The sequence below is a fragment of the Seriola dumerili genome, unplaced genomic scaffold, assembly GCF_002260705.1.
Source record: "Seriola dumerili isolate Sdu_G_001 unplaced genomic scaffold, Sdu_1.0 BDQW01000189.1, whole genome shotgun sequence".
Lineage (NCBI taxonomy): Eukaryota > Metazoa > Chordata > Actinopteri > Carangiformes > Carangidae > Seriola > Seriola dumerili.
In genome coordinates, this window is record NW_019174444.1 from 1513224 (window position 1) to 1534353 (window position 21130).

At 44.3% G+C, this 21130-nt stretch overlaps 2 protein-coding genes across 2 annotated transcripts in view; both read right to left on the bottom strand.

Moving 5' to 3' along the window:
* LOC111227491 (myomegalin-like) overlaps positions 1–11692 on the bottom strand; it is a 33874-nt gene extending 22182 nt beyond the window's left edge. Inside the window, exons 1-13 of the mRNA XM_022753012.1 lie at positions 10218–11692; positions 6973–7110; positions 6674–6793; positions 6338–6430; positions 6014–6223; positions 5757–5915; positions 5411–5506; positions 5061–5198; positions 4749–4928; positions 4422–4616; positions 4085–4339; positions 3808–3973; positions 659–750 (exon numbers count right to left, since the gene is read on the bottom strand). Coding sequence (XP_022608733.1) covers positions 659–750; positions 3808–3973; positions 4085–4339; positions 4422–4616; positions 4749–4928; positions 5061–5198; positions 5411–5506; positions 5757–5915; positions 6014–6223; positions 6338–6430; positions 6674–6793; positions 6973–7110; positions 10218–11516 — 3141 coding nt within the window. The 5' untranslated portion in view covers positions 11517–11692. The remainder of the gene's footprint in view (positions 1–658; positions 751–3807; positions 3974–4084; positions 4340–4421; positions 4617–4748; positions 4929–5060; positions 5199–5410; positions 5507–5756; positions 5916–6013; positions 6224–6337; positions 6431–6673; positions 6794–6972; positions 7111–10217) is intronic.
* Positions 11693–17061: 5369 nt separating this feature from the next.
* Positions 17062–21130, bottom strand: part of LOC111227485 (myomegalin-like) — a 53426-nt gene continuing 49357 nt past the window's right edge. The window contains exons 6-7 of the mRNA XM_022753001.1: positions 17379–17502; positions 17062–17226 (exon numbers count right to left, since the gene is read on the bottom strand). Of these exons, the coding sequence (XP_022608722.1) occupies positions 17062–17226; positions 17379–17502 (289 nt within the window). The remainder of the gene's footprint in view (positions 17227–17378; positions 17503–21130) is intronic.

Here is a 21130-nt window from a genome sequence, read left to right on the forward strand (position 1 = left end):
TATGTTACTGAATGCTTTTGTTTTTTTTTATGGATTTATATGAGCTTGTGTAAATGGACCTGAGCTGCACACAGCAGTCACTGAGTGAGCGATAGGTTGCTTACAAGTGTATATATTATGCTATTTTTCATTTTATTTATTTATTTATTTTTAATTCTGGTTACTCTTTTCGCTGTTTAGTCTTTCGTTGTTCTTTTATTGTCATGAAAATAATTACTCACAATAACTAACCCACTATAATGTGTATGAAGTATTACATACATAAAAAACCAATTTCTAAAAGACGCTGTGCCCCAACACAGACATTTCAAAGTAAAAGCACAATAAATTGTTAAATAACAGAAAAAGTACCACACAGCAGATACTACTGTATTATTAGGTAAGGACAGTATTTAAGTTAATATTTAAAAACGAATGCTGGCAGAAAGACAGTTGTTACAGTGTCTTATTGTCTTAGTTTTTCAAACTTAAACTAATGGTGACAAGATTTAAATTCAAAGATTTTTTTTTCTTTTTTAAAGCTGCACAGTGGTAAAGATTCTTGCACATAATGTTGCTTCAGTATTTTATATGTCGCCTGTGGAAACCACAAACACAATCCAAACAGGCTGAAACTAATCAGAGCTTATCCAGACGTTCAGGTGAGTCGTGTTTATACCTGGGTGGTCGTCTCCTCTTCATCGATGCTCTCTGTGTACTCGCTGTTGAGATCTTCATCGTCGGCCTCGTCTTCCTCCTCTGTGCTCAGTTCTACAAGAAGAAAGGAGAAAAAAGTAAGAACTTTCACCTTAGAACAAATTCTTCTACATTTCTGTTCAGTTTTCTGTTCAACTCGTGACCTTGTGCAGTTCAGCAGCCGTCCCACTGAGAGTCACTGAGAAAACATCTGGTTGTCTCTGAAACAGCTGCTCAGACGGTCCAGCTGATTTACTGACATCCTTCACTTTCATGATGATGTTGGTCATTTTTAACACAACATCTGCTACACTGCTGAGCTTTAGACCACACGAGTTTGACTGTATGGACATATTAACAGCATCTATTAGCATCTATTAACCACCCAGTTTATTTACTGCGCTGTGACGTAATTTAACCTGCAACACAATGAACTGACACTTTGTGATCGGTGTCGAGCGATTTACACGTTCTTACACACCGATTCATGGCCGGGATTTAATCCAAGATATGAAGCCAATAAAAAGGTTTTATGGACAAAATGGTGGCTCATCCAGGAGTTTAACCAGAACAGGATTATGGGTAATCTGAGCCACATGGTGAGGTAAATCCTGGCCTTGACTTTTCGTGATTTAAAGTGAAAATGTGATGGAATGAATTAACGGCTGCCTCTCACTCGCATCACCGGTGTCCCATTTATAAATTTATACATTCATACTTTGTTTTATTGAATCATGTGACCCTCATGTGTTTGTCTCTGTGAGTTTTCGGAGACGTTTTCTTTCTACAATTACAGAAAAAAATTATGATTTTTAAATATTCTTCAGGATATTTATTTTATATGTGACTGTTTTAGGCAATAAATAAATAAATTAGAATAAAACAAGGGGATTTAATGTTTCTCTACCAGAATTACATTACTACCAGTGTGGAGAATTCTGTCCATTCAGACCATATGTAACCATATGTAGACCAAATATAATGAATTAAAGGTCGATGTTAAATGAATAAATATTATGTGAGTCTTAAGGAGACCAGTAAAACGTCTTGTCTCTAACATTCTGGCTCTGGTAAATCTGCAGACTGAAAACTAACCTCATGAGTGAAGTGTGAAGTATGTCATGTCATAATTGTGTAGTTTTGGTGCTTCAGTCAGACACACATCCACATGGCGAGGAGAGAAGGGTTGTGTTTTCCCCTCTATCTGTCTGTCTGTTTGTTTGTTTGTCTGTCTGCAGGTTTATAAAAAACTACTGAACCGGTTTGCACTGAACATGGTGGAGGGGTGGGTCATGGACCAGGGAAGAGCCCATTAAATTTTGGGGCAGATCTGGATCATTCACTAAGAGTTTGTATTTTTCTCTCTAAAGTCTAGTTTATGTTGTTTGACATTGGTTTCCATGGAAGTCTGTGCTCTCTGAGTGTACACTAATTATGTTAAGGAAGTGTATTCAGCGACTTGATCCTGTAAATATATGTGTTCATTCATGTAGTGGAGAAAAATGTACCATAAAGACGTCACTATAGAGGGGGGACAGTAATAAAACAACTTGGGGGCAGTGTGAAAATATACAAGTAAACAGTTATTTCAACTGTATGAACCATGAAACCCCCCTAAAATCATACATGCATGATGCTACATGTTTATTTAGTGTACTGTACTCTGCAAAGCAACAAATATGGATGAACTTTGTTTTAATGTTGGTAAAACCTCTCAGGCAGACACAAACTTTTTTCTTTTTTTACATTCTTCTGTTTTATGGGAAGAAGAAGAAGGAGAAAAAACATTCATACTTACTGTGCTCCAGTGTGACTATTGACTTTTATATTGTATTAATATTCATTAATATTGAACCACAGAATAACGGAACTGATGGCTGGCGAATTGCACAGAGTCTCATAAAGTCACAGAAGCAAATGTACATTTGAAACATGCGAGCTGTAAACAGGGTACACAGCATCAAAACAATAAAAACAAGGTGGACTCTGCTTCTATTTTCATATCGGTCAGTAAAACAAAAAAGTGTGCTGCGTTCAACTGCCAAACATTTTACAGCGTTCAGAAACAGGATCATTCATGCTGCTGATCATGCAGAGGCACACACACACACACACACACACACACACCCACACACACACACACACACACACACACACACACACACACACACACACACACACACACACACACACACACTAATATATTATGACTGATAATACAAAATAGACCTTAAGACAAAATATAAAACATAAATTGTGCAAAGTCACAATAACTGAACTGAGACATTAGCAAACCTATTCAATAAAATATTTTCAGCCACTTCCTGGTTAAACCGACCGTCACTCAGGACGACGCCCGGACTGAGGAGCTGAACAAGAAATGACTGAAAATGTTAATTTACAAAATTAATGAAAAAACAAAACTAATTCTTCACTTTTCAGACTAAAGTCCAGTTTAACTAATTGCATTTTGATTGATATCAAGAAATGAATTATTAATATTTCACTTTTTTGTGTGTACTTTTTATTCTATTATCTTTTTAGCGCCCTTCATCACGTCTCTTCTGCAAAGTGCCTTTTTTAGAGTTTATTATCAAAATATCTGAATTATACCAAACCAATTTACTGAGGCACAAACAATCTTTTTTTTTTTTTTTTAGAATTTCTTTTACTCATCAGCACTCCTGTTAGAAAACATGTCGGTGATGATGTTGGGATACTAAAATAGTTTGCACAGATAAAATGTGAGACTTTGTGCTTCTAAGTTTGTCAAGGCTGAGAGGAGATTGAACCGTAGGGCAGCCCAGATAAAAGAATAAACCTAACCCTAACCCTAAAACTGATTGTCTCATTAATGAAGCACACATTTCTTTCATCAGTGTTAAGAAGCATAATCTTGAAAAGAGTTTAGAAGACAAACGTCACTTCCACCACTGGTTACAATAAAAAACGTTGAGTGTTAGTATTTTCACCACAAAGTCCCATGGGTTAAACTTATGGTAAATTAGCTCAAAGACCACCAACACAGTGAGTCCCTCCCCCCGGACCCCCCCCCCCACAGCACAGTCGCCGCTCCCGGCTGCCGGGGGAGTCGCTGTTACAGATACTGTCCCATGCTTCTCTGATGCCCACCTCCAAACTCAGGCTGCCTGCTGTTGGGCCTGTCGCGGCCCAGGATGGGGCCTCTGGCTGGGAGACCCTCCTGCTGGACCAGGCTCTCCCTCAGCTCCTGAACCTCCTGGGTCAGTCGCTCGACCAGTGGGAGGCCTGAAGGATCCACCATCTGCCTCTGGAAGTCCTGTAGTACACAGGAACACACACACACAGACACACACACAGGGACATGAGTCTGGATTTATCAATGTTGGCCATTATACTGTAGTGTAGGTGATCCCTCTCTCTCACTGACCCTGATGAGCTCCTCCTTCACATGCAGCGTCCTGCTCAGGGAGTCCAGCCTGGCGGCCTGACTCCTGCTCAGCTGCTGGTTCTCCTTCTCCCTCCTCAGGGCCAGACGCAGCTCCTCCTGCACCGCCTGGAGCTCCACGGCCGAGTCTGTTCCAGAGTCGATCTTAGATCCGAGACCAGAGCTCAGCTGTCTGCGGAGCTCCTGGAGCCTGGACGTCTGCTCGGTCATCACCTCACTGAGGCGGCCCGCAGAGTCCTGGTGGGAGAGTATCGTCATTTCTTCTATATGTGACTATTTTACTGAGTCTAAGTGTTTGTACTGAGCTCCTCTGCTCTACCTGAATGTACTGGTCCCTGGAGCTGATGGCTGTGAGCAGACCCTGGACCTGGTCCTGGTGCTCCTGGGACTGACGGGTCCGGTCGGCGAGCACTTCCTGGAAGAGGCGGTCTTTGAGCTGGAGGCGGATTTTCAGCTCCTCCAGGACGTCGCTGGGAGCTGTCTGGATCTGAGCCAGCAGGGAGCAGCGCAGATCCTGCAGCCGAGAGAAGAAGAAGAAACGTGCAGAGATATACTCCCACATCACTGGCTGATGATATGATTAACTTATAACTGATATTAATATTTTAGTAAATGTACTTCCTGTTTGTTCCCGCCCCCTCTGTACCTGTGCCTCCTGTGTGCGAGTGTGCAGCGCCGCCTGCAGCTGGCTGATGATGGCGTCCCTCTCTCTCAGCACGCGGCTCTGCCTCTCCTCGCTCTCCTGCTGCTGCCGCTGAATGTTCCTCCAGGCGTCGCCCACCTGCTCCAGCTCCAGAGCTTTCCCTCGCACCAGCACCTCCAGGCTCTGACACACACACACACGCACACACACACACACACACACACACAGAGTGAGTGTTAGGAGCAGTCGACAGATCTAGGAGGTTAAATATGTGTGTGTGTGTGTGTGTGTGTGTGTGTGTGCGTGCACTCTTACAGTGATGGTCTCCTCGTTGTTGGCCAGGACGCAGCGCTGTCTCTCCAGGTCTCTCTCCTTCTCTCTGAGCAGCAGCTGAAGCCGACGAGTCTCCCCCTCTTTCTCCTCCACACAGCGGAACTTTTCATCCACCGCTCGCTGCAGAACGACCAAAAAAAGTGTCAATCATCACCGAGCCTGACAGTTTTGGTTCTGGACGGCTGGTAATCAATCTCAGCAATCGGGTCAACAAAGTGTGGCAAAAAAAACAAAACAAACATTATTATTCAACACAATAAAAGTAAAATGTTCATCAATATACGTTACTGAACAACAGCTGAAGTGTCCGTGGGCGCGTTTGTTTGTTTTACCTCCAGAGCTCGGTCTCGCTCCTTGATGCGCTGGCGGAGTTTCTGAAGCAGAGAGTCTCTCTTCTCCTTCGGATCCTCCAGCAGCTCACAGTAGTCCTGATTGGACGACAGAAAAATCCAGATTTACTCGGCTAAATGAGACAGGCTGACACGAGGGGCAGGGATCTCAAAGTGAGTCTGAGTTGAGTATCTACTGGTGATTAGAGGAACTGCAGCTTGCTCCACTCTCAGCTGTGTTTGCAGCATGTTTGGATTTGTGGTTTGAGTGCCTGTGATGTGACATAACTAATAGATGTTTGGTGTAGATCTGTGTTTACTGTACGCAGTGCGTTTGAGTGAGTCTGACCTCCACCAGCTGTTCTTTGGTCTGCAGCGACGTCTTCAACTCCCTGATGGTCTTCTCTCTCTCCTCCTTCTCCCTCTCTTTCTCTTCCTCATCCATTCTCAGCTGCTCCTCTCTCTCTTGCATGGCCGATCGAGCGTTCTCCAGAGCCAGCTGCAGCTCCTGAACGTCACACGCAAACACACACCGACATCACATACACGTCAGCATAGAGGTACGAAGAGCCGGGCGGCGAGATGGCGATCCTTTGCTTCTCTCACCTGGTTGTGCCTCTCCGTCTCCCTCCTGTGCTGCAGCGCCCCCTGCAGATCGTTCTCCAGCCTCTGCAGGGCGCGGCTCAGGTCCTCCTGCGCTCTGGCCGCCTGCCGCTGCGCCCGCTGGCCGGCCTGCAGCTCCAGCTGAGCCTGGAAGAGAGAGGCCTGCAGAGCCAGAACTTCACCCTGACCTCGAAGACTCTCCGCCCCTGACACCTGCGGGAGGAACCCCCGAGAGGGAGGAAGAGGAGAGGACAGAGAAATCAATTTGTGAGCGATGCGAGAGAGCTCCACTTTGGAGTCAGACTGTGTCAGTTGTGGAGGACAAACCTGCAGCTGCTGCAGCTGGTTGCGGTTGGCGAGCTCTTTGAGCGAACACAGCATCTTGTTCTGCTCCTCAATCACCGTATACAGCTCTGCAGCCTGCACACACACACACACACGCACACACACACACACACCACTGTTCAAGTCTGATACTGTGCATCCTTTTCATTTTCAGATTTCAGTCCTCCTCCAGTTTCCTTCCGTTCCCTGCTGTGTTCGACCTTTTCATCCCATGTCTAAATTTATTCCTTCCTGTCTCTGGTTCCTCCTTGACCTCCTTTATCCGCCCCTCTTCTCTTATCTCCTTATCAACCCATCCATCCATCCACCCCTCTCTACCTCTGCCTCCTTGGAGCTGACGTTATCACTGATGTTCTGGATGTTTCGCTCCTGCCGCTGGGCTTCCTCTCGGGTCGACCGCAGTTCCAGCTCCATCTCACCGAGGTGCTCCTGCAGCTTCTACACACACACACACACACACACACATACACATACACAAACACAATTGAAACACACACTTGACACACTAAATCTGGATTCAATTTTTCTGCTTTGATTCAACAGATGCAGATGGATGACGTGTAAGACTGTGGGTGGAAGGGGGAGGGGAGGGCGGGGAGGGGCTGATGTGTTTGTACCTGGTTCCTGGTCTCGCTCTCTCGGATCTTGGCCTGCAGCGAGCGGACCTGGTCCTGGGCCTTCTGCAGTTCACCGACACACTGGCCTGCAGCACTCTCATAGTGGCTCAGCTGACCCTGCTGCTCGTCAATCAGCCACTGAAACACACAGGAGGGGTCGCGTCATGTCAGTGCAGATAAATTATACAGGGGTTGTGGCAAAATCCTTAAATAAAAGTTTGGAAAAATTTTGATCAAACAGCCAAAACAATGAAATGACTAATCCAAACAACAGTTGGCGGATTAATCAGCGGTTTACAGTTGCAGCTGCAGATACACAGATACACAGTGTGTCATCCTCGCAGCTGTCTGTGTGGACGATTGTGTGAAAGTGGAAAGTGATGTCAGCTCACTGTTGGATGACTTCCTGGGGAAGCGGCTGTTGCCACGGCAGCGTGTTGTTGACTTCCTTGTTTTTGTTTTTATGGGACCCGTGTAACGACATGATGTAAGTCTGGTCCTATGGGACGTTATTAGTCGTATGTGCAGCCTCTTCTACAGCTGTTTCAGCCGCGATCCCAGAACCTCAGCGGGTCAAATTAACGAGCAGCGAAGGAGACGTATAAAAGAAATAAGAGCTAATGTTTTATTTTATGGATCCCATAACTTCCAAATAACCCCCTCGTTAGTGTCCTGAAAGGTTCTGGGCAATTTAGCGCTAATTATAAGGAAATAGAGAAAGTTTTTAACATAGTAATTCCAGCTCATGTATTCGGGTTTTTGAGAGGAAATCAGGAGATGAGTTCGGCCACTTTACACAGCATAGAAAGCAGTTGTTGATTTGAGATGATTTCCCTTGAGAAAACTACCCGAAGAAAATATTCATGCATTACTGGAAATTTGATTCTCCCCATTTGTTGAAGTGTGTGCTTATCTGGAGGACTGGTCTGGACGTGCACCAGACTTTTCCCTGTCATTAGTTTCCTTGCTCAGAATTTACAGCCTTTCAAGGACATCATTAAGAAACGGTGGGGCCTGTAAAATCAAGCAAGAGCAGATGGACAAAAAGCCTGTCCGATGGCATCACATCACCATCACATCCTGAAAAGATATAATCTAATTAGTTTTGAGAGCTTTATTCATCTTTGCTTTCTCAAATTACTTTATGAATGTTATCAATAGTTCAGCCCCAGAGTCTCTCTCCAGATATATCCATAGACGAGACAGTAACCGAGTAACTAGGAGCGTGGTGAATGGCAACTGCAAAAATCGTGAAACTAAATTTGGACACCTTGGATATCAGCTTCCTCCATAAAGTCCTGTCGACTCTGGAACACATCATCGACTGAAATCAAATTAACTCCAGATATAACCTGCTTTGCAACAAAGGTTAACTGCTGCTGAAAGCAAAGCAGAGCTGCACTCATTTCTAGGTAACTACATATCGTTAATTGTTTTTGTTTGACTGTTTGTAGCTCGTTGTGCTGTTGTTGTCTCTTTTTAGACTGTTCATCTGTATATTTGTAGCTAATTGTAGGATATTATCAATTGTGTTGTCTGTTTTGTGTTGTTTTTGCTGTTGTCTGTTTTAATTACATTATACAGGTAAAAGCCCAACCAGGGACAGGAGTCGAGAATTAGCAACAGCTATAAACTCTTTGTGCAACACATTAGTTTCACGCCCTATTTTGAAACTATGTTGCATTGCATTGTCTCTATCAAATAAATAAATAAACTAAAACTAAAACTCTACATTCATGCAGATACAACTTGTTGTGTTTTATTGTGTTGATGTCGACCACTGTAGTATGAACTTAATGTGAGCTCAAGCAGTCAGGAGATGAGACATGCAATTAACCTGCGTTATCACACTTTAATTAGATATTATCTGTTTTATAATCTGTGTTTTCATATCGTTTTCTACGGTGGCCCGGAGAGCTCAACGCACCGCAACTTAACACCTGGTAGAGCGCGTACCATGAAGGCATAGTCTAACTGCAGCAGCCCGGGTTCGAGCCAACCCCATGGCTCTCTCTCTCTCTCTCTCTCTCTCTCTCTCTCTCTCTCTCTCTCTGTCTTTGCATGTGTTTTCTGCAGTGCATTGAGCTCTCAGGGCCACCGTAGTTTTCTTATTATGTTTCTAAACTCTATTTTTTATGCGTCTTTTATTTTCTTTCAAGCACATTTATGACCTCTGTGTATGACAATGTGCTATACAAATAAATTGCCTTGCCACAGTGCAGACTAATTACACACACTAATTTTCTACTGTTGCCAAATCACGAAACAGACCTCGGGTCAGCAGTCAGAGAAAAGTCAAGAATCTGCTTTTAAACACTGTGGAGTCTTTCTCAGAGTATGAATGACATGAGTGTAACTTTCCTCATTCATACCAGTGAGAGGTCCATTATACATGCTGGTATATTTCCTTGTAATAGACTGTGACAGAGCCGCGCTCCGCTCCTGGCACAGTCAGCCACATTCAAACTAATCATTAACATAACAATAGACTAGTTATGAAGCTGGATCAGACTCAGGGCAGAGCCTTCACACGAGGGGCTGACCGCTGCAGCGCTTGGAGACTATTCCCATGACAACGGAAGCGTTGCTAGGATACCAATGAGGAAGGGTATTTATGCCCCCCCCCCTCCCCTCCTCGAGAGGGTAATCAAGGCGCTAGGCTGAGTGTGTTCAGCTTTGTCAGCGGTGAAGGAGATGAGTAAGACAGAAAATCCAGGGAGGTTTGAACTGCTTTGAGTCTGGACGGCAGACGCACACAAGCAGGGAATCAGCTGGTCGACCTTCTTAAGAAGTGGTTGTGGTGTTGAGTTTTTCCTCAGCTGGACTGAGCCTACGTCAGATTCTGCTGTGCTGTAAATGTGAGATTTGTGCCTTTGTGTTGTTTTTTTTTTTTACCAAGGATGCTTCTGATAACGTCATAACGAGTTAAGATCAGTGTCACTTTAAATCATCAAGAATTACTACAGGTTTTTTGCACTGTAATTTAGATTTATATAGCAATATAACAATTTTTGCCTGATTGATTTTTTTTCACCCGTTTTTCCCCTTTTTTTGTGTTCTGGTTAAAAAACACATCTTTCAGCCTCCACAAATCAGGTTTGTAATGCAGAGTTTCTGTTAAAATCTTTAGTCTTAAACCGAGGTTAACCCCAATGACATCGTTAAGTTTCCTCAGACTTGGTATTTACAGCTGTTTCTACAGTCTGAGCAGCATGACCGCAGCTGCACTGCGGCTGGTCAACTACCTGCTGGAAGCGGAAAGGCCTGCACTGAACATAATCATCCAGCCACTGCTCCTCCATCTCTGCCAGCTCCACCTGCAGGTCCTGCTGTGGACACGGGGTCACCACCTCCGGTATAGGCTGGTGGGGGTGGTACAGTTCAATGTCCGCTGCCCCCCCACCGGGTGACCTCAGCGGGATGGACAGGGCCAGCGAAAGGCCTTGTTCCAGTTTGGCTTTGACCAGAACTGGGAGTTTGCTGCCCCTTCGAGGCTTCACTGGCCGGTACTCCCAGCCCCTCAGGAGGCTCAGCATCATCTCAACCCCAGAGTGGGAGCTCTCGCTTGGGGGTTTGTCCCATGGAGTTTCCCTTCTCACTGGAGCATCCTCTGGATCTTTCTCTGGTTCAGTTTCTTCCCTCTCTTTGTGATTTGCAGGAGGACAACTCATGTCCACGGCGGTGTCCAGAGATTCTACAGAAGACGCTGGGCTGGGACTCGTCTGGTCACACATGGTCTTATCAGTGTCCAAATCAGCTGAAGGGGACTCAAAGGCAATGGTTGTAGCTTCAGATCCTCCAGAGGCTCTGGTGGGGTCCTCCACCCCCTGAGCACTGGCTGAGTAGCGAGTAGACGGGCCGCAGGACGTGCTCCTTCGCCCGACCCTGCGAGGCACCTTACACACCGCCTCGTAGTCAGAATCTGCTACACGCAGGGCCGCACAACCCCTGCACCTCCTTGGCTTCTGGCCGGAAAGGGAGTCTCCTCCTGGGCAGTGGTGGACATGGTGGTGTTGGTGGTGTTGGTGGTGTTGGTCCAGGGCGGGGTCTTCCTTATCAGCCCATGATTCATACACAGAGTAAGTCAGATCATCCTGGATCATATCAGAGTATCTCACATCCTGCAGGGCTGACAGATCCACCACAGGGGAGTCTTCAGACCCCACCTCTGTCCCAACAACCTCCACACTGGACCCGGCCGGAGCCGTGTTCCCATCCTCTGCGTTGTTCTTCCGGTACAGGCCTCCGATGCACTGCCTCAGCCGATCTTTCTCTAGCAGCAGCTTGTGGAGGCGCTCCAGAGACAGGGCCTCCACTCGGGCGATCACCGTGTCGAAGCGGTACATGCGGTCCAGCATAAAGGTGCACTTGGAGCAGGCGAACTCCCCGCGGCCGTCCCGGGTCAGCTCGTGGCCCAGAGCGTGGGACAGCAGCACCTGCAGGTTGAGCTTGGCCGCCGGGTGGAAAATCCACCGGCGTTGGTTGCCGCAGAGCTCGCGGGCACAGATCCTGCAGGCCTCCTTCATCTTCACCACGTCCAGCATCACAACAGCACGTGGTAGCAGAGTATCTCTCAGTGACACAGGGGCGCTTTAAAAGTCTTTGGTAGCATGTAAGAGGTGTGAGTTTCTTTAGGTTGGAGGATGAAATCACAGCTGGTCAGAGTAACTTTAAAGCGGTGATTTGTTTGGTTGGATTTTTGCACAGGTGTGGCCCAACAGTTCGCAGTTCCTTGTCATTACAAGTTTTGCACAGTGATGCTTTAATCTTAAATTTGAGGTTAAATTCAAATTAAACGTTTAAGATATGCACGTTTATTTCTGCTGCACATTTCGGAGGCTTTAATTAAATTGCATTAAACTGATTTCTGGGCATAAAGTGAGATTTGATGATGCAATGAATCACTGCAGAGAATATTCAGCTTTGATCAGAAGAAGTAAAACTGGGTTAGTTGATGATGGAGATCAGATGAAGAAGCAAATCTCGTCGGTTCACACTGACATTTCAACGCGATCAGCAGTGAAACAGATTTCCCCGCAGAGCGGATGTGAGAGGATCTCTCTGTCACGGGTTACATTTTCACTTCCTTGGTGGTAACACTGTGGGCATGTGTTGCCAGTTCGATCCCGTTTTTGTTTTTAGAAAAAAAAAAAAAAAAATCCCAGTCGTTTTTGTCTTCAGTGATTCCGGTGCAGAAACGATCAGCAGCTGATGTCACCGCTTTACTTCCAGGCTTTTAAATCAATGACGTCTATTTACATGACAGCATCTCCCCGCTGCAGCAGCTGCTCCCCCGTTATAATCCGACACGAACACGGAAAAAAACACAACAGCCGCTCTTTACTCGTCGACGGTTTGGATGTTTGTAGATTCACCGGAGTCTGTCCGTGTCCCCGCCCCGGTCTCTGTCCACCGGCGGCGGCTTCACCAGCGGAGGATGGAGGGAGAGGCTGTCAGACGTCCACCCGCTTTCAGACAACGAGGCAACGTTGACAGAAACCAAGATCCTCTACGTGCGAGAAGATGCCTCACTCCGACAATAGTGCAGTTTTAACTTTAACTCCAAGTGATTGGACTACAAGGATCCACTGAAAGCAGCTCAAGCAGCAAATATCATGTGTCTAAAACCATAAAAACGGTCTAATAGGTTTGATAATTTAAGTCACCATAAGTGTGTGAAAGTGTTATTAACTTTCTTATTAATTATCCCAATGATTCCTTGAAATCAGCAACCCTTAAAAGAGGACAAAAGTGTATGAAACACACAGAATATTATAATGCCAAATGTAGTCTTATTTCTATTATGGTTCATTATGACCCATGAGGTCTTATATTTATGAGGTCTTAATATTTGTAGTTGAAACTAAAGCGTGACGTGAACATGTTCTGTCATTGGACATTTAACAGTGGGTGATCCCCATCTTGTAAACTACTGTGGAACTTTATTGAGAACACGCTCAGGTTTCTAATCATTTAAAAAAAAAAAAAAATAAATAAAGATAATTTTTAGATTTAGATTTCCGGTTGCTGATATCACTGTAGGAGTGAGACCTCTTGCAATCGCCTCGGCTGAACCATTTTACTGGGAACGGGAGGGTCTCTGAGCCCTGCCCTTTGACAGGTCACTCAATGACTATTTTCTATGAAAACAAACAAAATCATTCTGAACTTAACAAATTAAAGGACCCATCAGTCATTTTGGGAGTGACAGCAGGTTTGTCGGTGGAGCTGCTCAGTCGTTGCCCCAATTTACTAAACATACTTTTCTTTTGTTTGTTTTATTGATTTAATTGTTTTAACACACTTATTTGTAATTGTCCCGGTTATACTTGTCTTCCTAATTGCCTCTCTGTGTCTTTTATTGCTTTGTTTTGTTTTTGGATATGCACAGCACTTTGCAACTCTGTTTTGAAACGTGCTATATAAATAAAGTTTTTATTATTAGTATCTACATTTACATTTGCCACATGGGTTGTGACTTTAAGACACAAATTAGGTCTGAAAATCAGTTTCAAAATGATCAGTTTAATAAGGTTTTTTTTTTTAAAACAACTTTTATCATCCCTAGATTTAATTGAATGAAACCTTTTTATTCTTTTTTCTTTTTACTTTTCTTTTTTTTTTTTTTTCTAATTTAATTTGTTTTGCTTCCAGTTTTGTCACTTGTGGCTGATTACGCCACCACCTTGGGTTGTAGCCAATGGCTGTTTAGACAGGACAAGCTTATTGTCATTTTGAGGTACCTTTTAAATGTTGTTCTTGAAATGATGTTTTGTACCTAATGAAACATTTCACATGTTTAAATAAACTAACTTTGCCCTCATTTTGTACATTTGCATTGGATACTTGTTGGTCACAGGTGTGTATATACTGTATATATGTACCTGTAATGTATATCATCAAATTACTGATATTCAGTGGGCAGAAACAGCTGATTAATCTTTCCTTAGTGTCAAAACATTTTGTGAGGACTGGTTAAATTCAAAATATAACTCTCTCTATTTCCATGAAGCTGCTTTGTGTCAGTGTAACTCTCTCTGTCTGTGTACAGGGTGTGAACTACAGGAAAAAAAAACAGTTCTGAGTGTTTTCCATCAGGTTCATTAAATTCTCTAAATTGTCAGCGTGGAATGAGTTCATGCCTTTCCCAGGGGCCCGGGGGCCCCGTGCAACCCTCGCATGCATGTCACACAGAGGAGGGGGGTGGTAGGGGAGCAGGCTCTCATTTCCCTGGAATTAGTGTCAGTGAATCACACGTCGCCCTCGTCGAGCAGCAGCAGGACTGTGCTCTTAAAAAGCTGATGTCACTTCCAACAGACACTCTCTGGAGCTTTTTCCCACAGACTCACAGATACACTGGTCTTCATCCGTCTTTTATTATCGCAGCAGGCTGGGTGTGTTGTTGACATGAAAGGTCTCATATGTGATTTGTTTTCCTCTCTCTGTCTATCTGTGTGTGTGTGTGTGTGTGTGTTTGTGTGTGTGTGGACCCGGACTGTGTCCACATTCGTCACCCCCTACAAGCCCCTGGAGACACGATAGCAAAACACTGATCGGCTGGAATGAGGCACGCAATCAAAAATCAATTAATCCTAATCAGAGATGAAGTGCCAAACACTGCTGACAGACTGCACCCAATGTTTACTTTCCTCAAAGTGGCAGAAATACCAGAGTGTGACAGCGGGGGGATTGATGTGGACGTAGACAGAAGAGGTGTCTCCGCTGATCCCCCCCCCCCAAATGTCTCACTTGTTGCTTTGCCAAGTAAACAACTGATCTACTCTGTGGAGGCTGCAGCCGTCTCATGAAACGAGTCTGTGTGGAGCAGCCAGCAGACAGAGAGCTGATTATAATTGTAACTGGCGTCAGTGAGGGAACTGAGGCTAAATTAGCAGGACTGTACTGTACATGTGAGCTGACTGAGCACCGACCCCGAGTCTCTGATCGCTGACCTTATATTAGAAGGAGCAACACATCAGACGCGGGGGTAATGAGAGGGCAGGACAGCCGCTGTGCTGATGGGACAAATGATTAAATGCATCCTTCTGGTTACTGTGGAAAAGTGGCTGAGACCAGGTCTGTTGATTCATATGTATGTACAAGTCAGCAGCTGAAGACAGTGTAGGCCTGCAGGCCAGGGAATAAGACAGAGAGGGGAGGGACTCTATTAGAAGGTAATGTGCTGTAGTTAATACTTAATTTAGCTTAGCAAGCTGAGCTACCAGACTCTCTGTTTGCAATGACATTAAATTGTGCTTTATGAAAAATTATGTATGAAAATCACCAAACATTGTAATGGCCTGAGCATTATGTTTGCCCCCATTTCCCCCCTAAAAGGAAAATGAGGGAAAATGGGAAATAGGAAATAATAATAGGAAAATAATAATAATAATAATAATGATTATAATAGGGAAATAAAAGCAGCAGTGCCAAATTAGGGAAACACCAAATTACAAATAAAAGCAAAAAAAAAAAAACAAAACAAAAAAAACTCTCATATGTTCGTAGTCATGTAAAATACTGCCTCACTCATACTGTGTGTGCAGTGCAGCTTAGGTGACACTAGGTGGAGCTACCTCCCTGTGAGTGAGTCGTAGTGAACTGATCACCAACAGAAACAAGCAGACAATCAGTAAATGTGTCGCTGTGAGAGTCCAACACACACTGAACCACGCCTGCATGACAAACAGAGCTCTCACTCCCACAGAGTGATGAGTAAACGTTCTTCTTACCTGCATCTGTGCGTTGACTCTGCGCTCATCCTGACTCTGTGGGGAGAAACATACACAGTCTAAAATCAGCTGTGAGGCTCTTACGGGACTGAAACTGAAATGAACAAGTTGAATGTGATATGAGGCAGATCAAATCCCATCCTGCCTCATTATTCACTGATGATGTCTGGACCACATACATATCAGCAGCTGTATCAGGTAGCAAGTGCAGTGTTTATTAAAAACTCAGTGCTACTGTTACACTGACAGTAATCCTCATTCCAACCCTGCAGAGATATTCTCGTCAGCCATAACGTGCATGTGTTTTTATCTTCACGGTGGCGTGCAGCTCTTCTGCTATGCCAAAGTTCCACTGACCCACATGTGGATGTAAAAACGGGTTGATATCTCAGTCTCTCAGCCTGTCTGGGGTTTGAGCCAGAACGCTTAGAATAGAGTGATGGGAGAAGAGGAAGGAGGAGGGAGGAGGGAGGAGGGAGGGGAATTTAGCCTGCACCTGGCTCACCTGACGGGGGGTCACGTTCAGAGCCTGGGTTTGAGGTCTTAACCAGAGAACCAAGAATAACTCTGGCGTTGATTTGATCTGTTTCCATTCAGCTCTTTTGTGGCACTAGATTTCCCCCCATTACAGGTTTTGTTGCTCTTACAGGTGAAGATCAGGACTAATCAGGACTAACTCCAGAACCAACATGGACATAAGACCACACTGAGCTTCTGTCCAGTCCAAGAAGACATAGATTCTGGGCTGCACCCCCTTTGCACATATGTCGCACATATCCTTATAACTACAAAGACAAAATGAAACATTTAATCTGAGCTTCATCAGGACTAATTCTTCATTTTTAGAGAATCATTTTATTGTATATCATTATCATATTGTTTGCTACGTGGTGTATAAATGCAGAAGAGGTGTGGACGGGGGAAAAAAGTACCTCAGCTGCCCGATCTTTCTTCTTTAGAGAAGAGGAAAGGCTGTGAACTTTGACCTCGAGCTCCTCGACCCGGAGACCCAGTGAATGTTTCTCCTGCGTCAGGTCCTCGATCACCCTGAGAGACAGAGCAAGAGAGATAGAGAGAGAGAGAGAAGTCACATATCTGGCCCAGACTCACTGTTGTGCTCAGTTACTGTATGTAGGTCAGAGCTCTGGCTCTTTGTTCCAGGCATGAGACTGTTTGACAAGGTCAGTGATAGCAGTGTCACCAGCAGTGTGTCAGCCAACAGAGCTGCTGGGACCAGTGACCGAGGTGAGGACTTCAGGTTTCTTATTTTTCGTCCAGAAGTCAACACAGACACATTCAACTGACGACGATAGGAGACAGAGAGAAACCAGTAAATCTTCAAACGTGTAAGTGCGACTCACCTGTCTTTATCGGCCAGGGCCTGCTGGGTAAACAGTCCAGCTGAGCCTCCGCTCTCCTCCATCCTCTCCACCATCTCTCTCTCCAGAGCCAGACATCGCTGAGACTCAGAGTCTGCCAGCTCGGCCATCCTCTCGGCCTCGCCTCGGGCCAGCTCGGCCTCCTGAACGCAACACACACACGCGCGACAAAGAGCTGCTGACCGCGTGACTGACAACAAGTCACTGCAAACCTGTTCAGAGGGTTTTTACCATTTCTACATTTTTGTAGTGTCAGCACCATGAAGCCCATGACTGAGTGTTTATGTGTTTCTACCTCTTGTAGCAGCTGAACTTTGGTTTCCAGGATTTCCTGCATGTGGCTGATCTCCTCCTGCCGCTCCGACAGGCGACGCTGCAGCTCTGCTTCATTCTGATTGGACAGGCTGTCTGCTGTCAGCCTATAGGGTTGCAGTGTTTGGAAAAAAACGTTATTTACGGAGGAAGCAGGAAAATAAAATGCTTGATCTGAAAGTGTAAATGAGTGTATTTAGATGACAGGGTTAGTTTAAGCCGACTCTGACGTCATTTAAATCATTTTTGGAGCTGCTAACTCTCTCTACTCTTTCAACCTTAAAGATATTATTTGTTACTGTGATAATCCAAATGATGGGGATCTTGAATATCTAATTAACTTCATAATTCTAAATGCTAAATTCTTTATCCACAAACAGAAATTTGCCAAATCAACTCCTAAATTGTTCCCTTTTCTCCTCGAACTAAATTCTTTAATCAAATCTCTCGGTTTATTAAACAACAAAAAGCTTTTGAAAATGTAAAGAAACTTTTTCCCTGTTACCTAAATAATATTTGTGTATCTATGTAACCCTGTGCCTTTTTTTTTCTTTTACATTTTTATTCATTTTGTTTTCGCCTGTTATACTTCTTGGCTCTCAGTGGGTCGTCTTCTGAACGGCTGAGAATGATGTGACGTGAACATCTTTTGTACATGTTGCTCAGTATTGAAATATTTGTAACTAGGTAGTGTGTGTATGCATGATCTACATTATCTACTAAGATCCCAGTTATCTTGTAGGACAGCTTGAATACAGACAGTCTAGTAGCAGAAAAGCCTGGAGTCAGTCAATAAGCAATAAAAAATCTGTCCTCTGAAGCAGATGGGTTTATTTCCCTGGCCTCCTTTCCCCTGTAGACAACAAACACTCATGATTTATTCATGTCTGGTCACTTATATTGGATCAGAGTATCATTAACAGGAGTCTTTCCCAAAACACTCCCAGGCTCATCTCACTGGCTCGTGATGTGCATAAACACTTTGGCACGTATTCAACTAAATCTGATACTTGGTTAGTTTCAGTATATGTGAGGCAATATGAGTTTCACAGGATGTTATTCTTGAATTGGCCTTTTTTTTATCACAGAGTCATCAGGTGTTTGAAATGTTACATGAGCCTGCAGGAGTCTGGAAAGTGGCATGAATGTGAACATATTCACGAGTGTAGAATTCAAACTAGAAAGAAACTCAATCTAAATGCACGTTGGAATTGACAAACATACAAATGACTGATGATTTATGGAGGTTAACTAAATCCTGTTTGGGATTTTTCAGCAGTATTTTAAGGATGAATGGTGAAGATTTTCAGTACAGCCAGAGTATTTAAATTGATCAGTGTGGTCTGGCAAAAAGGGGAATCATTTCTTTTCACTATAATTCCATCCATAAGCGACACAATGAGATAATGTTTGGTCATGGGTTTCAAACACTTTCTGTAATAAAACATCTAAAAGCAAAAATCCTATTAGATGTGGGTGGGCTGGGTCGGCGTGGGGGTGGGGGTCGAGCGCTATGATCTAAGAATCGTTTTATCTTACTACGATCTGTGGCTGAATCCTGGACGATGTGTGTGGTGTGTGTGTGTGTGGGGGGGAGGGTCCATTTGATCTAATTTGTGTCAGTTTAGGGATTCTTGATGTGAAAAAGTTTGAGAACCACTGGTTTACACTGAGTGAAATATTCAAACCCAAGACCCAAGAGTGAAGATTAGGTGAAGTCTGCAGAGGAGGACGAGGTGATCACAAATTGTTGAACCAAAGACAGAAATGTAGATTTTTTTTTTTGTCTGATTCAAAGGAATATTAGACAAAACACAAAGGGTTTCTCTCAGGGTTTCCCTTCCACAATTGTTTAGCAGTAGTGGTAAGCTACCCAGATCCAGATGTATGTCTTGAGTCATGATCGATTTAGTGAGTAAATGACAGCCTTTAGATTTTGTGGCGTTTGCTGTGTGTGACAGCATGTCTGTTTTCAAAGAGGAGGTCTGCATTTCTGGATCTGTCTCCACTCTAAAAACCAACCACTTACTTCTCGGCACATGGTCTAATTTGTTTGCACCCATATTTGAAATCTGTTCACTGATCTGTGAAATATGCTGCTGAATAACAAAGACACCAGTGGAGGGGAAAACACTCGCTCGTTGGCAGAGGAAATAATAAAAGGCTTCAGCAGGGTGAACTTTGTCTCCAGGGGCAGAAAAGGAAACATGGACACCCCCCCCCCCCTCTGAGGAACAAGGTGGAGACTATTATGGTGAAGCCGGTCTGTCACTGCTCCGCCACTCAGCACCTTCAACAGCCAGAAGGTCGCACTCAGCTTTTCCCTCCTCACATCTATCAGTCAGCCTCTGTTAATAGCTCTAATGATAAACTGTGGCCACAGAGTTTATTTGTGAAGCAGTGGGGCACAGAGAGAGAGAAAGAGAGAGAGTGAGAGAGTGAGAAAACGACTCCGCCCTGACCCCACACTCCTCTCCGACATGCCCGCGCTCACTCTCCTCAGAGGCTGGAATTTCTTCCCCCTCTCACTCTACACTGACTGATTGAACTAATCACTGTCTGTGGTGCATAATAACGCTGTGGTACCGAGCTAATGGTGTCGCTCCTACATCCATCTGTTAGGAAAGTCATCAGTCAAAGGTCAGGACTTTTTTACTCACATCAGTGTAACCGGGCTGAGCTCTGATGAAGGGAAAATAATGACACAAATCAACAAAATGAGATTTCAAAATGTCCCTGGGAGCGACAACACACGTTGCATTTTGCAGTTTTTGTAGCATGTTGACCTAAAAGACGCAAATGATGTGAGGAGTTTGTGGAACTGTAACGTTAACGTTGGTGAAAGCTCAAAGTTTAGTGGCCGCAGGGGACCACCGACATGGGATACTTGGTGGCCACTGAGTAACTTTTTGTGGCCCCAGGCCATCGGGCCATGGTTAATGTTGAACCCTGCAGAAAGTAATTCAACAAAAATAAGAAAGGTGGAGCCAATGGCACAAAGTGGCTAATTCCAAAATGTCAGTGATAAAAGTGCTGAATATAATGAAACCTCAAGGGTTCAAACTTGTGAGTAAAAAATTAGACCAGGACCACCCCCATTTTGTCCCAGGGTCGCACATTTGATTTTTGCTTTTAGATGTTTTATTACAGGAAGTGTCTGAAACCCGTGACCAAAATATTCATACATTCATAAGGTATATGTCAGTACTGGTGTCAGCATGTGTTCTGTTATCTGTACGTGCAGATAGCTTTGGTTTTATTTGTGCAGGTTTGGAGACATCTGTCTTCTCTACAACACAAGTAAGAGGAATGGAAATTCTTTTGTAGCACTAAAAGTATGGAAATGTGGCTTTTAAAAATCTTTCGCGCTGGTTCTGATCTACAGAACATCTCGTGAACAACCTTCCACAGGAGAGCGAGGACTGATATCTCAAAGCCTGGGTGAATCAAACAAAGACGATTTGCCTAGAATTAGGTGATAAAAAACGTGTTGCTTTTTTTTTTTTTTTTTTGGGACTGACTCTTTATTGAATCTGTTGGATCACTGGGAACCGAAAAACAATGGCAGTAAACTTTCAAAAACATTGTTATCGAAGATGTGGTGTGGTTCTTCAGGCTGTGAGGCGAGTGTTTGGCAGCGGAGAGGAGCTGGAGAATCTGATACAGAGACAGACAGCTGCCTCACAGACAGGTGCTGGAGCTCAAATAGTTCCTGACTCAGCAACACAACAAACC